At 41.2% G+C, this 12,324-nt stretch overlaps 1 protein-coding gene across 2 annotated transcripts in view; it reads right to left on the reverse strand.

Moving 5' to 3' along the window:
* Positions 1 to 11,861, reverse strand: part of inpp4b (inositol polyphosphate-4-phosphatase type II B) — a 56,970-nt gene extending 45,109 nt beyond the window's left edge. The window contains exons 1-3 of one of the 2 annotated variants that reach the window (XM_029432312.1): positions 11,720 to 11,860; positions 6,613 to 6,682; positions 3,628 to 3,775 (exon numbers count right to left, since the gene is read on the reverse strand). In XM_029432312.1, the coding sequence (XP_029288172.1) occupies positions 3,628 to 3,775; positions 6,613 to 6,682; positions 11,720 to 11,779 (278 nt within the window). In that variant the 5' untranslated portion in view covers positions 11,780 to 11,860. Of the gene's footprint in view, positions 1 to 3,627; positions 3,776 to 6,612; positions 6,683 to 11,719 lie in introns of both variants that reach the window. The other variant, XM_029432234.1, reaches the window with a different exon arrangement.
* Positions 11,862 to 12,324: the final 463 nt, after the last annotated feature.

Here is a 12,324-nt window from a genome sequence, read left to right on the forward strand (position 1 = left end):
CATCAGTGTCAAAGTGGACTATTGTCTCCAGAGAGATCTGTTGTTTATGTTGGGGAAGACTGGAGTGCGGGGTCAGGGTGGATGATCCCGGTCTAAATAATAGATAATGGATAAAATAACAGAGAAACATATCTGCTTGTTAAATGAGGGTGATAAGGCAGTGGGGTGGTGGGCAGAGAGCGATACGCTATCACCTCAATCAGAGGGCTATTGTCTGGAAAGAGTAAACGTGTGATTGAGGGAAGGTGAGATAACAGTGTGTCGGCTGAAGAACTATATGCATGAAAAAAAAAAAGGTCACAACGTCAATCAGGTCTTCTGGTGTGAGATCCAACAGCAGACGTTTGAGCAGCTAACAGATTACTTTATATGTAAGAACATATCTGAGACTTCTCTGTCTTGCTCTATATGTAAGATAAGGATCTAACCTTTTAAATGCACGGATACTGTACTATACACTCAAATTGTGCAACATATTATTATATTATTGTACATATTTCTTATATCATTTTCATGTTTTAATCATAATTTCTTTATTCTATATTTTATTTGCCTGTTTTTTGGATTTCATATTAATATATTTATTGTTTATTCTATGCACCAAACACCAGTAAGTGTAAACCTACTTTATACTACTTTTGATACTGCATTTACACTGAGAATTAATCCCTTTTCCTTTTGTTGATGATATTTTGTTCAGGGTTTGTTGATATCATATATAAGTCTATATAATCTATATAAGTGTCTGACAGCGGGGGAGCTGTACAGTTTTGATTCATATTCTCAAGGCTAAAAAGCACTTATTATGTCGCTAATTCTACTTTCCAAATAATCACATTCAACAAACATTTGCATTCTGCTTATTCCACTTAAGACTATGATATAATAAATAAGTAGATGCAAATAGAAACAACTGATGGGACAGAAATCCGCATCCTACGAGAGGAAAAAGGGAGCGAGGGAAGAGCAGGTGACTGGGACAACAGAATACATTTCCCAGAGAGCAAAGACCTGTCATGCGGGCACATTTATTTCATGGTGTGTTATAGTGCCTCTTAAATTTAATCACAAAGGGCTTTGTGTGTGTGGGGGGCTGTAAAATCTGCGTGAGAGGACTGAAAAGCAAAACCTTTGTTTACAATACTGCAGCTAGATGTGAAGAAACAAGTCCACCCGACAAGTCGTTAATACTGATCCCAAATGTACAGAACAATAGGAAACAGTGAAGCCGGATGTCAAAGATGTCACCTGTGTGATCTTAAGATGATGTACAATCACAGGACGTTTCTCTTAACAGCAAAAGAAGGGGGGGGGGGGCATGATGTTTCCCACTAATGACAAAACCAGACAGCTCTTAATGAACGGGGCTTTAATCGACACCCACACACTGACACTTTGCTACACGTGCACTAATCACTTTTAAACACACACACACACACACACACACACACACACACACACACACACGGAGTCGCAGCATCTTCACCGGAGGAAAGAGGAAAAGTCTTTCACCTCTGTGTTCGCAGAGTTAGATTAAAACACGACTGTAGACATCAAAGCCGAACAAACAGAAGGAAGAAACATCCAAGATTATCACAGAGTGGTGAAGCAAACTGAGCCACCCACCATCTGCCGCTGCACTCACAACTTTGCAGCACTAACTGAATCATTAAAAACGCCGGTGTGACGCTGGCTGACAGAATCGGCTAAATGGAGAGGCACCGTGGAGAAAGACAACATTTAAAGAGGATTATAGGAGAGATGGTAAAGCGACCGAGCTGGAGATACGGGCACACATGCCTGTTAATAAACAAACATTGCATATGCTCGTCATGGATGGGAGCCCGCTGTGTGCTCATGAGCTGCATTACACAGATAAGACGTTTAATAAATATTCTATAATTGTAAACGTAGTTGTGATTGAAATGATCAGTGTGCAGAGCAGATCATCCTTTGTTCCAACAGAAACAAGTGTTAGGGATGAAGTGGGAACATGTGGTCTGGGGATGTGAACGGATGGGTTAAGACAAGTAAACTGATAACGAAGCTCGGCTCGTCGATTGGTGAGCATTAGCTGTGTGCGGTTGTTTCTGCGTGCGTGGTGGAGGGTGTGCGTCGCACTTGTGTGCGTCGTTTTGTATGTGAACGTGGTCTTGAACTCCGCGCGACCCTTTAGGTGCACGCCGTGATTACAGAACACCCACGACCACAAAGTTAATTTCAAGTCTCTTGATTGCATCTGTTCTTTGCATTAAAGGGAATGTATTGACATAATCTGAAGCTGTGTGTGTGTGTATGTGTGTGTCTTTTTGTGTAACGTATGAGAAGGGGTTGCCAGGGACAACAGGCCAGTTGAAGAATGATCTGGTGGAGCCGGAGGGAAGGGACTAATTACAGGTTTACACTCAGGGATTGGTAAAACATCACCTCCCTCTATCCTTGTCTTAACCTGTACTTACTCAAACACACGGCAGCGACCGGACTGGACTGTAATTGCAGTTATGCTCTCGAGCCTCGTTGTGTTCTGATGCAGTTTTTATATGCGTCACAGAAGTTATGATCCAAAACGTTTATTTGACAGTTGCATGGGTTTTAAATACCGGTGGAGTAATGGAACAAGGAGGAGACGCCACAGTGAGCTCAGCAAGGTAAGCAGCTGTACTGCGACCTGCCATTGCGTGGAAAACGACTTGCACTGTGCGCAGCATGAAGTCAGACCATAATTGCTCATGGCATGATGGAGGAAAAAAGGCCATCTCATAACTGGACCGCATGAGTTTGCTTGCCGTGCTGCTTCACAGACACACTATTGGGCTTCTCTGGTATATATTTTTGGACAAAATAGAAGCTCAGGGAATGTTTGCAGCCCCCCCCCCCCCCCCCAGAGTTCAGGGAGCAGCAGTATTAACTCTCACTCAGTCACCCAATTAACCAGGACTGAAATCTTAAAAGGTTTTATATACGCACCTCCTCCCTCTCTTCGCGTTTCTTATCCCCACAACGAACTAAACGACGGACTAAAGTTCTCCTTTTGTGCACAGTGGCACACCAGGCAGGCAAGAGGAGGTACATTATTTAGTTGGTTGGCAAATTGATTGTGATTGAGTTATTTTAGTAACATTAGAAACGTATTCAGAGCTGTGTGGCTTCAGGACGCCATGACTCCACTATATAGCTCGTTTAAGATATACAACTTAAAGATTTGGGCTGATTCAGCACCAGTGGCAGGATGTTTCAGGAGCCTTCATACTAAATGTATGAGAGGGGCAGGAGAAGGTGTGCGTGAGCGTGGGTTTGAAAGTGACAATGTTTGTACTTTCTACATACATGAGCAGAGGAGCCTCTTTTGAAGTGTTAAACAGATCTGAATAATTTACCCCTCTGCAAATACAGGCGGAACTTTTAAACTATCATTTACATCGGGGAACTGGGTCGGGAACTACACACACATCTACTGTACACCTAATGAGGTAACACCTGGTAGGAGTTTCATTTGAACTTTTGATTGTTCTCCATTGGCTGCTTCGTTAATTGATGCACAAACAAGGAAATTAGCTGTCTGATGCAATGAGAGCGCTTGGCGGTGACATCCACACGATGGAGATGTGTGATTTCAGAGTGACTTACCTTCTCATTTCCTCCTGAATATACAGTGAGAGCAGCTGTTTGGGGATGCTAAAGGACAACGTGCACTCCTCCATTTGTTCCCGCACGAGCATCCACTTGCTGTCCACTGTTTGAAATCTGTACACCTTGCATATTGGGTTCTTGAACACTGAGAGAGGGAGACAAAGGAAGGGAGAAAAGGTCCATTGAACCATCATGACACACACGGGAAAATACATCACGGTTCTCATCAAAGAGAAACCAGAAGATCCAAACCAACTTTGACAGCCGGTATCCTCAAGGACCTACAGATAGAAACTGTTTATAAGTCACATGAGGTATGAAGCACAAATTAAATTCTATAATCAATAAATGTGTCTGCCACAGATAAGGTGTTTCTCATATTCCAAGAGCTTCTTCTTCTCTCTTTCCCCCACAGCAGACTAAATACCCACTGAATTACTGAGTCCTGTTAATCTTTGCCTTATTATTTCCTCCATTTCTATTTGAACTGCTTATTTATTGTACAACAGTCGGTCGGAGAGAGTTTACTCTGGAACTTTGCTTGCAAAACCCCCCACCATCCAGCTCCCGCATTTAAAACCCTACTCAGATTCAGCCCCATCTTTTTCATTTTTCCCAGAACGTGGCTAATAGCAGCAATCGAAGGCTGGAAAACGAAAAACAGCTCTAATGCTCTTATCTGCATGCTAGCAGCAGAGGGCAAGAAAGTCGTCTGCCTTGAACAGTGTTTACCACTCCTTTTCGTTTCCAGAGCTGCAGTCACAAAGGAAGTCACTCAATAAGTCGGCGCTGAAGCACCCGGGGTGAAACGTTGACAATCTCACTCTAGGCAGTCAGACATGCATGGCACCAGTAAAATGTTTTCGCGTGAATTCAAAAGTGGGAGCCACACTTCTGCTCCTGCTGACAGCACGCAGAACGCTCCCCCCATACCAAAAACCCTTCATACTGCACCGTACCCTGATGTGGCCCCGGATTGCCCTTTTCTTCAAAGTCATCTGTGTAAGTGCCCAAGTCATTAATCCTGGTGGTGCGACGTCATTTGTCCTCAAGTGTTTAAGTTCAGCGATGCCCTTCAATGCAGATGGCTTCAAGACGGCGCACTATAGTGAGAGTTCTGATGTAGTGAGAGGATTTTAATATAAGATGCAATGTCATCGTGAGGTGTGTTCGCCGGTTGGTTTTAACAGCCGTTTCAACAACCCTTTGAAATCAAAACATTAAACTGGCCAACAAGACAAATGTTGATTTGCAATGTACAAACCAGAGAACATTATTGGATGCTTTTCTGGCAATGTTTTGCATTGTTCTGTAATTTAAATGAATCCCATGAAAGGTCTAAAGCAAACAGAATTAAATCTAAATATATATATATATAAAGTATTGAGAGAAACTAATGAGTTGTGCCGACCGACCACAGGTCTGGTTTCACACATTATCTTTCTAGTTTATGGGATTAACCACTCTGGCTTGTTTGTATTTCTTTAAACCAATCACAATGGTCTTGGGCGGGGCTTAGCACAGGAAGCAGCGACGGTGACACGAAGACAGCGGAAGGGGTGTATAATGTGTGTAAAGTTGATTCTGTCATTTTGTATCAAAATATGGCAGAAGTCCTGTGTGGACACACTTTAAACCCAGAGAACATACAGACATTTAGAGCTCCTCTGAAGCACAATAACTGTTAACCAAATAAGACTATAGAGAGGCTTATTACTATTTTTCTACGCTTCAAAGTTGATGTTAAAATTAATGATGATTAAGGTTAAGCCTGGCCCTGGAATCACCCCGGAAAGGATTCATAATTGCAACTAAATTACATGGGATATTCAGGCATTGTTGGAATGGGGATTAGAGAAAGTGAAATGGATGACAGGAATAAATGGGAACAAGGGACACATGGAGAGACGGGGGTGAAAGCCCAAGCTTAATCACAAGAGCGACAGTTGCTGACTTCTACCTCCGCCAGAGAAGCAGATTAACCCCTGAACTCCCCGCTGCCATCGCACTAATCTGACCACCAATCAGGTGCCTCTGTTTCCCTTCCCAACACCTCTTAAGAAAATGACTTCCTGAGATGTGCTGTGCGTGGGCTCCCCTCTCTGCCTGCTCTCTGCATGCTCATTTTTGAAAAGGTAATAAGAGTGGAAGACTAAATTGCATTACTCAATCTGGCGGAGGTCTGCAGGGAATGCAATGTTTTGACGGGCTGCAGATGTGCACCTGCAAACATGGCTGCAGTTCACTAGCTAATCAGAGCGGAAACAGTAAGCGACAATGACACCATGACAACAGGCGTGAGGCTGCTGGGGAGCTTAGGGAGGTGGTGGAAACCTGGATGAAATAGAAAATGGATGTGTGGAACAAATTAATGTATGGGATGCTAGTTTCCTGAGTGTCCTCTGAACAACGTCTGTGAAGTTCTAACCTTTTCAAGTCTGTCAACAATTTACTCTCTAGAATCTCCTCTTCCAGAGAGAGAGAGAGAGAGAGAGAGAGAGAGAGATAGCTTTCTGTGTTGCCACACAATTAATCTCACGCAGCTAGCGTGGCGTCTATTGCTCGTCTTCAGTTAGTGCACAAAGAACTGGAAAGGTTGTTTTCTCCACTACTCTTTCGTACTGCTTAAAAACGGCAAGAATCCTATTTAATAAAAGGAGGAAAATAATAAATGTTTTAATCAAATAGGATACTCCAGAGATCGTGTTAATGGAAAAGTGCAGTTCGAGGTCAAGTTGATACATAGCAACATTAAGGGGACTTTTGGATAACGGACGATGCTAACGAGCACAATGCTGCATTACAATAACATCCAGAGCTTTCTTTTGGAGCCATTACAGGGTGAATGCTTGCACAAAAAACAAAATAAAGAAGTAGAAAGGGAGGGAAATCACAGAGCACATGTTTTTCTTCCTTTTCTTTTGATTGCCATGTTATTTTAGCAATGAATAGAGAAATAACAGTTCAAGATGTGAATCCTACCTGGACCTGTTAGTGGGTTATTTTCTCTGTCGATGCAGGCATGGGACGCAGACTCACAAACCAAGGGACACTGGGAAGGAAAAGAACACAAGGACAGAAATGTATTATGTTATATGATATTATACTTTGAGGAGGGCTTTGACCATTAATATTACTTAGGAGGTAGAATGGACATGACCAAACCCATATGCCGAGTGCAGCCAGTGACCAATCATTAATTTCACAGGTTTGTGGCAGTATAAGTATGAAAATCCCAAAGTTGGCTTTGTCAGTCAGAAGCAATATAACAAGAGTGTTGAGCCTGCAGACAGCTCCTCCTCCTCCTCCTCCTCCTCCTGCCTGCTCCTCCTCCTCCTCCTCCTCTCCTGCAGTGTTACATGCAGCTTGTTTGATCCAAGCTGGCTGGACAAAAACAAAATCCAGTGATTGCCCGATTTATAACCAACATGAAACTCTTAACAAGCACACATTAGTACATTATAACTACACTTAGAAAATAACTACAATACCTGTAGTTATTTTAGTTTGTAGTTTATTTAATGCATGAATTGGATTACTACAATAATGCCTTTTCATTTCAACAGCTGCTCTCTTTTTTAGTTCACATTTTCAAACGTGTTGCACTTCTGCCTTCACTGCAATCAGCGATGTCGCAGCAGGTGACAGCTGAAGGAAAACACACACAGCTGTGACTTCACTGACTGGGTTGCGGGTTGAGAATGTGTTACCTCCACTGCCATGGCAGTCTATCAACTCGGCGAATTATCCTTCCAGAGTACACAGTACAGAAAGCAACACACTCATCAAAAGGGACACGGTCGGTACAGTGTGCTGCTCGTATAAAATAACCACAGCTTACCAGAACTAATGAGATAATAAAAAACACCAGAGTGATAGTTTCCTGTGATCTGGATTCACCTCACCTTACCTAGTACAGACGGGGTGCTACACAGTTTAAATTGTGTAAGTGTAAATGTAATAAGGGTTACTGGGCAACAGAGCCATTCTCTTTAATGTGGTTCTTTCAGTGAAGCTACAAGGGAGGCCAAACAGAGATAAAGAAGAACATTTATACTGTACGTATACTGCAATGTTCCATTTTAGTTTGGGGTTTTTATTTTTTAACAAGGACAATTTCAAATATTTACCGATAGATTAATGAACCATAACTGACCCATCACTGTTGCTATGACTGTCAAGCTTTCTATTTTCGCACTCGGTACTATTCAGACATTAGGGAGGCAAGCTCTCTCGATATTATCAAAAGTAAGCTAAAAACATATCTCTTTGCTTTAGCCTTTTAATGGTGATATTTTATACAATCTTTAATACTGCTACTTTATGCCACTTTAAACTAATTTAAATGCTTATATTAAAGCTGCTATTTTATCTAGTAACTATTAGCCTTTTCCACTTTTACTATTTTTATTCTGCTATTTAATACTATTTTTAATGCTATTTCAGATTTACATCAACATTGTGATTATTGTACTGTATAATTATATATATATAATTATATTATATATATATATATATAATATATAGATATTATAATATATATATATATATATATATATATATATATATATATATATATATAATTATATATATATATATATCTATATATATATAGCAATATCTATATATATTATAATTATAAATATACTTATATATCATGTATATTATATATATCTAATTATATATACTTATAACTTAATATAATAATTATAATATAGATATATATATATATATAAATTATAATTATATAGATATAAGATTATTATATATAATTATATTTTATATTATAATTATATATTATATATATATATATATATATATTATATATATATAATTATATATATATAATTATATATATTATATATAATATATATATATAATAATTATTATACTCTGTATAATTCTTGTACTAACTTTTATGTTTTGCTTGTGAAGCACTTTGGGCTACAATTCTTGTATGAAAACTGCTATACAAATAAAGCTTATTATTATTCAACATTTCTAACTAACTTTTTAAACAATGGGTCTTGATGTCAAACAGTGGTAGATAAAAGCAAACTTCTCATTCCTGGCCAGATTCTTATACACGCAATAGGATATTTTAATTTTCATTTGTATTGCCATGTCACTTCAGCTCTTAAAAACACACATATCAGTAAATAAAATATAGTGAGAACGGTTATCACATTTATACACACTATGATAAAGTCCTTAAGTGCTTTATGCTGTTAGCTTATGTTTTAAGGTGCTTAGCTAATGCTTGCTCTACAACTAAAAGTGCTCTGGCATCTGAGCTCAAGTATCAAACAGCCTCAGTGTCACAATGTGCTATTCCTAAAGCGAGATGTCCTACACCTAAAACCTGGAATCTGCTTCCGGATGGGAGGGATTTGACGAGGGAGCTGGACGGGTGAGAGGACTCAGCGTTCACCTTCTGCTTCATGCGTGTGGCATAACTGGAGGAGACTCTTTCCAGCCGTCCCCTCTCAATGGCCGTGGTTTTGCATTGCCACACTGTGACTGAGGAGGCGAGCACATACGCGTCCACATTAGCTCTGGAGAAGTGCAGCGTCGCCTCCCCAGTCACACCAAACCTTGTAAGCTGGTGGAGACAGTAAAGCCTCTTGTGGGTCTTGTTAATGATATGGCTTGTGCTGGCCTTCCACTTCAGAGTGTGGCACATGCTGGTGCCAAGAACTGTTTAAACACTGAGGCTAAAGCTGCATTTTTTTGGGGACATAAACTCAGCTACTCTTGTATTTCAGTGTAGATCAAATAAGCTCAGACTATGATGTGTTTCTAACACAACCCCTGTTTTGCTACTTGGCGTACAAACTTGTTTATTATTGTTACAGGAGGGTTTTAGGACGAGGGCTAACCAATGTGTTTGGCAAACGTAACGCTATTTTGGGCTACGCTGGTTAGAGTATAAACTTCTCCAAATACAAAAAGAGACCCTAAACTCTGACAGCATCCAGATCTGACTTCCACACATTGGAGAAATACTTATTATGTTTGTACTTTGTTTTTACTTAACCTGCAAACCCCACAAACAAACGGAGTTAGCGAATGAAGTGACGCTTGGTACTACAGTAAGCTAATTAGCCGGTCATGCTAAGGATTGCGCCTCATGTTAGAGCAGGTAAACACACTGATTCTTCACTATGTTATTGTGATGTCCGTTATATGTACATGACATATTGTTGGTGCTATTAAGTGTGAATCTTTATTTTTCTATCTTTACACTCTGCCACAGAAAGAAAGTCAAATACGTCCATGTTACAACTGCGAGGCCTTTGATGCTAAAAGCCTTCGATGCCTGTTGATGCATTAAGTCTGGGACTCCTCATCAAAGCAAAACTGACAACTAACATTTTCTTTGCTTGCTGTATATCAGCTCTGCCCTCTCTGATGAACAGTTTAGCACAGCCAGACAGCCCAACCTGTCCCCAGAAAAGGACTTTAATGACTGCTAGGAACTATCCATCCCCATCCAGCTCTGAGAAAACGGAGCCTGAATGAAATAAGACAGCCATGCTCACACAAACAGACTCCAAAACAAAATGTGTTGAACAAAACAGACAATCTGGGAATTTTTCCGGAAGCAAACAAAGTAAGGTATCTGATTATGAAAAGTATTAACAATGAACCAAGGGCCACAGCTGTGAAAGGAGTCCCGTTTTAATTGAAGACGGCAGACAGTATGTGTTCGACGGCTCTTCGATGACTTAAAATATGTAAAGAGATCAGATCAAAGGTGATTGGAGTCTCTTTCTTGTTTCGGCTGTTTTTGAGTGGTTAGTGGGATATTCATGAGTAGCAGCCACTCAAGAAATGACAGGGAATGATCAAACAAGTTCCTCCAGCCCCCGCACAGACACACAAATACACAAAACACAAACAAACACAGTACATTCAGACAGCAAGACATGCACACGACTAAGGTAAATTGAACAAGAACTTCCCCACAAGTGAGTCTCGAGTCTCAAGTGAGCCCTCCCTAATGTTTGTCATCTCTCTTCCCTTCTTTCCTCCCCGCATCTTCTACAACAGAAACAACACACAAGGGGGAAAGTGCAGTGACAACACCCACACACACATACACACACACATACGCAGGGCAACACATTCATCAAGGCAACATGGGCAGATTGTCAGTGACACTCTGGAGCCTAGCAGGGAACCTCCCTGCACCAGCAACAGGGGTGGGCAGAACCGAAAGCCAGTCAGCCATGTAGAAGCCCTTGGTCAATTATATAAGACAGTGATTCATTCACACAACACACAACACACACACACACACACACACACACACACACAGAGCAGAAAATCAAAAGCAGACATGGACTGCAAGTCTCCGTGCCGCCTGGCAGAGCTGTGCTGTGCTGTGGTGAAAGAAAGTCTGAATGTTCCCCTTTAAAGATCAGAAACATCATTAAAGCTCCCTCTTTACTTTTTAATACCCGACTCTGGCTCTACAGCACACACTCACTTGACAAATGTTCAACAAATCTGGCTCCATTAGGAGTGGACGGAAAAATTAAGTGAAATCAGAGTACATACAACTTCATTTCTGGTGTGGTGGCAGCCCATTCGGATGACACAATCTTCGGCTTGCTGTCAAACTCTGAAGGAGAATACTCTTTCTTCCTCTTTCTCTCTCCTGATTATGTGAGTCGCTTCAGAGCCGGGTTAAGCAGTATGTATTGTACGAGATTAGAGTGGTGACGGGGGAGGCGGCAAGAAAGCCACATTCAAGAAGCATCTGCCACTTGGTGAGATGAAGGAAGGAAGGCTGCAGGACCGGCGACACAATCGCACACAAACAGGGTCAAGTGTGTAAATGTCAGGATGCTAACTTGGTTAAATCTCTTTTTAATCTATATGACAGAGAAACAACACACATGTACTCACAGACACAGACATTACACACAGACACAACACACATCCGTTAAATCCCTATTGGGGTTTACTGAAGTTTGTTTAATCTCATTGGAGGACTTGAGCACTGCCAGTCTAATCCTCGCATTAGCGCTTGGCATCTGGAGCATGCAGACTCCTGCTTTGTGTCTTCACCCGGATATTTTACCTTGTGTGACGGTATGTCGGTGGTGATGTGGTCCACGTCAACCTCCTCCATCTCCCCCATCTTCAGACGACTCACCACCACTGTTCCTGCTGCGCACACACCATCAGATGACCTAGAGGGAGACAGGAAGAGAGGATGCAGTTACAGAGTGTTAGCCTCTTTATTTAATCTGTTGAATAAAGAGTATGTTCTGTAAAATGATATTTTCCTCCAGCTACTACCCCTCCAACGGCCTGAAAATGTTCATCTCCGTGTAGGGCCCTCCAAATCTGCAAATCTAATGAGCTTATTTCGAGCCTTGAACAGGTTGTGAAGTTATAAAGCTGGAATCAGGACATGGATACTTGTACTGCGGCGATTTCTTTTTCTGACATATTTTGCAGATGAGCGTGCGAGCAGAATAAAGCCGAGCCTGCTGCGGCGAGGAGATGAGGAAGGAACATCTCGTATAACTGCTCAAATGGCCGTCTAATAACCCAGGCTATGTGCCCTGACAGACACGAAATTGATACTAGAGTTTTCATATCAGAGAGCCCGACCAATCACGTTCCCAATCATGGAGCCATGATTAAGGAGCTGATAGAAAATCTATAGTATTGGCAGCA

Source organism: Cottoperca gobio, chromosome 1 (genome assembly GCF_900634415.1).
Source record: "Cottoperca gobio chromosome 1, fCotGob3.1, whole genome shotgun sequence".
In the NCBI taxonomy this organism is placed as follows: Eukaryota; Metazoa; Chordata; class Actinopteri; order Perciformes; family Bovichtidae; genus Cottoperca; species Cottoperca gobio.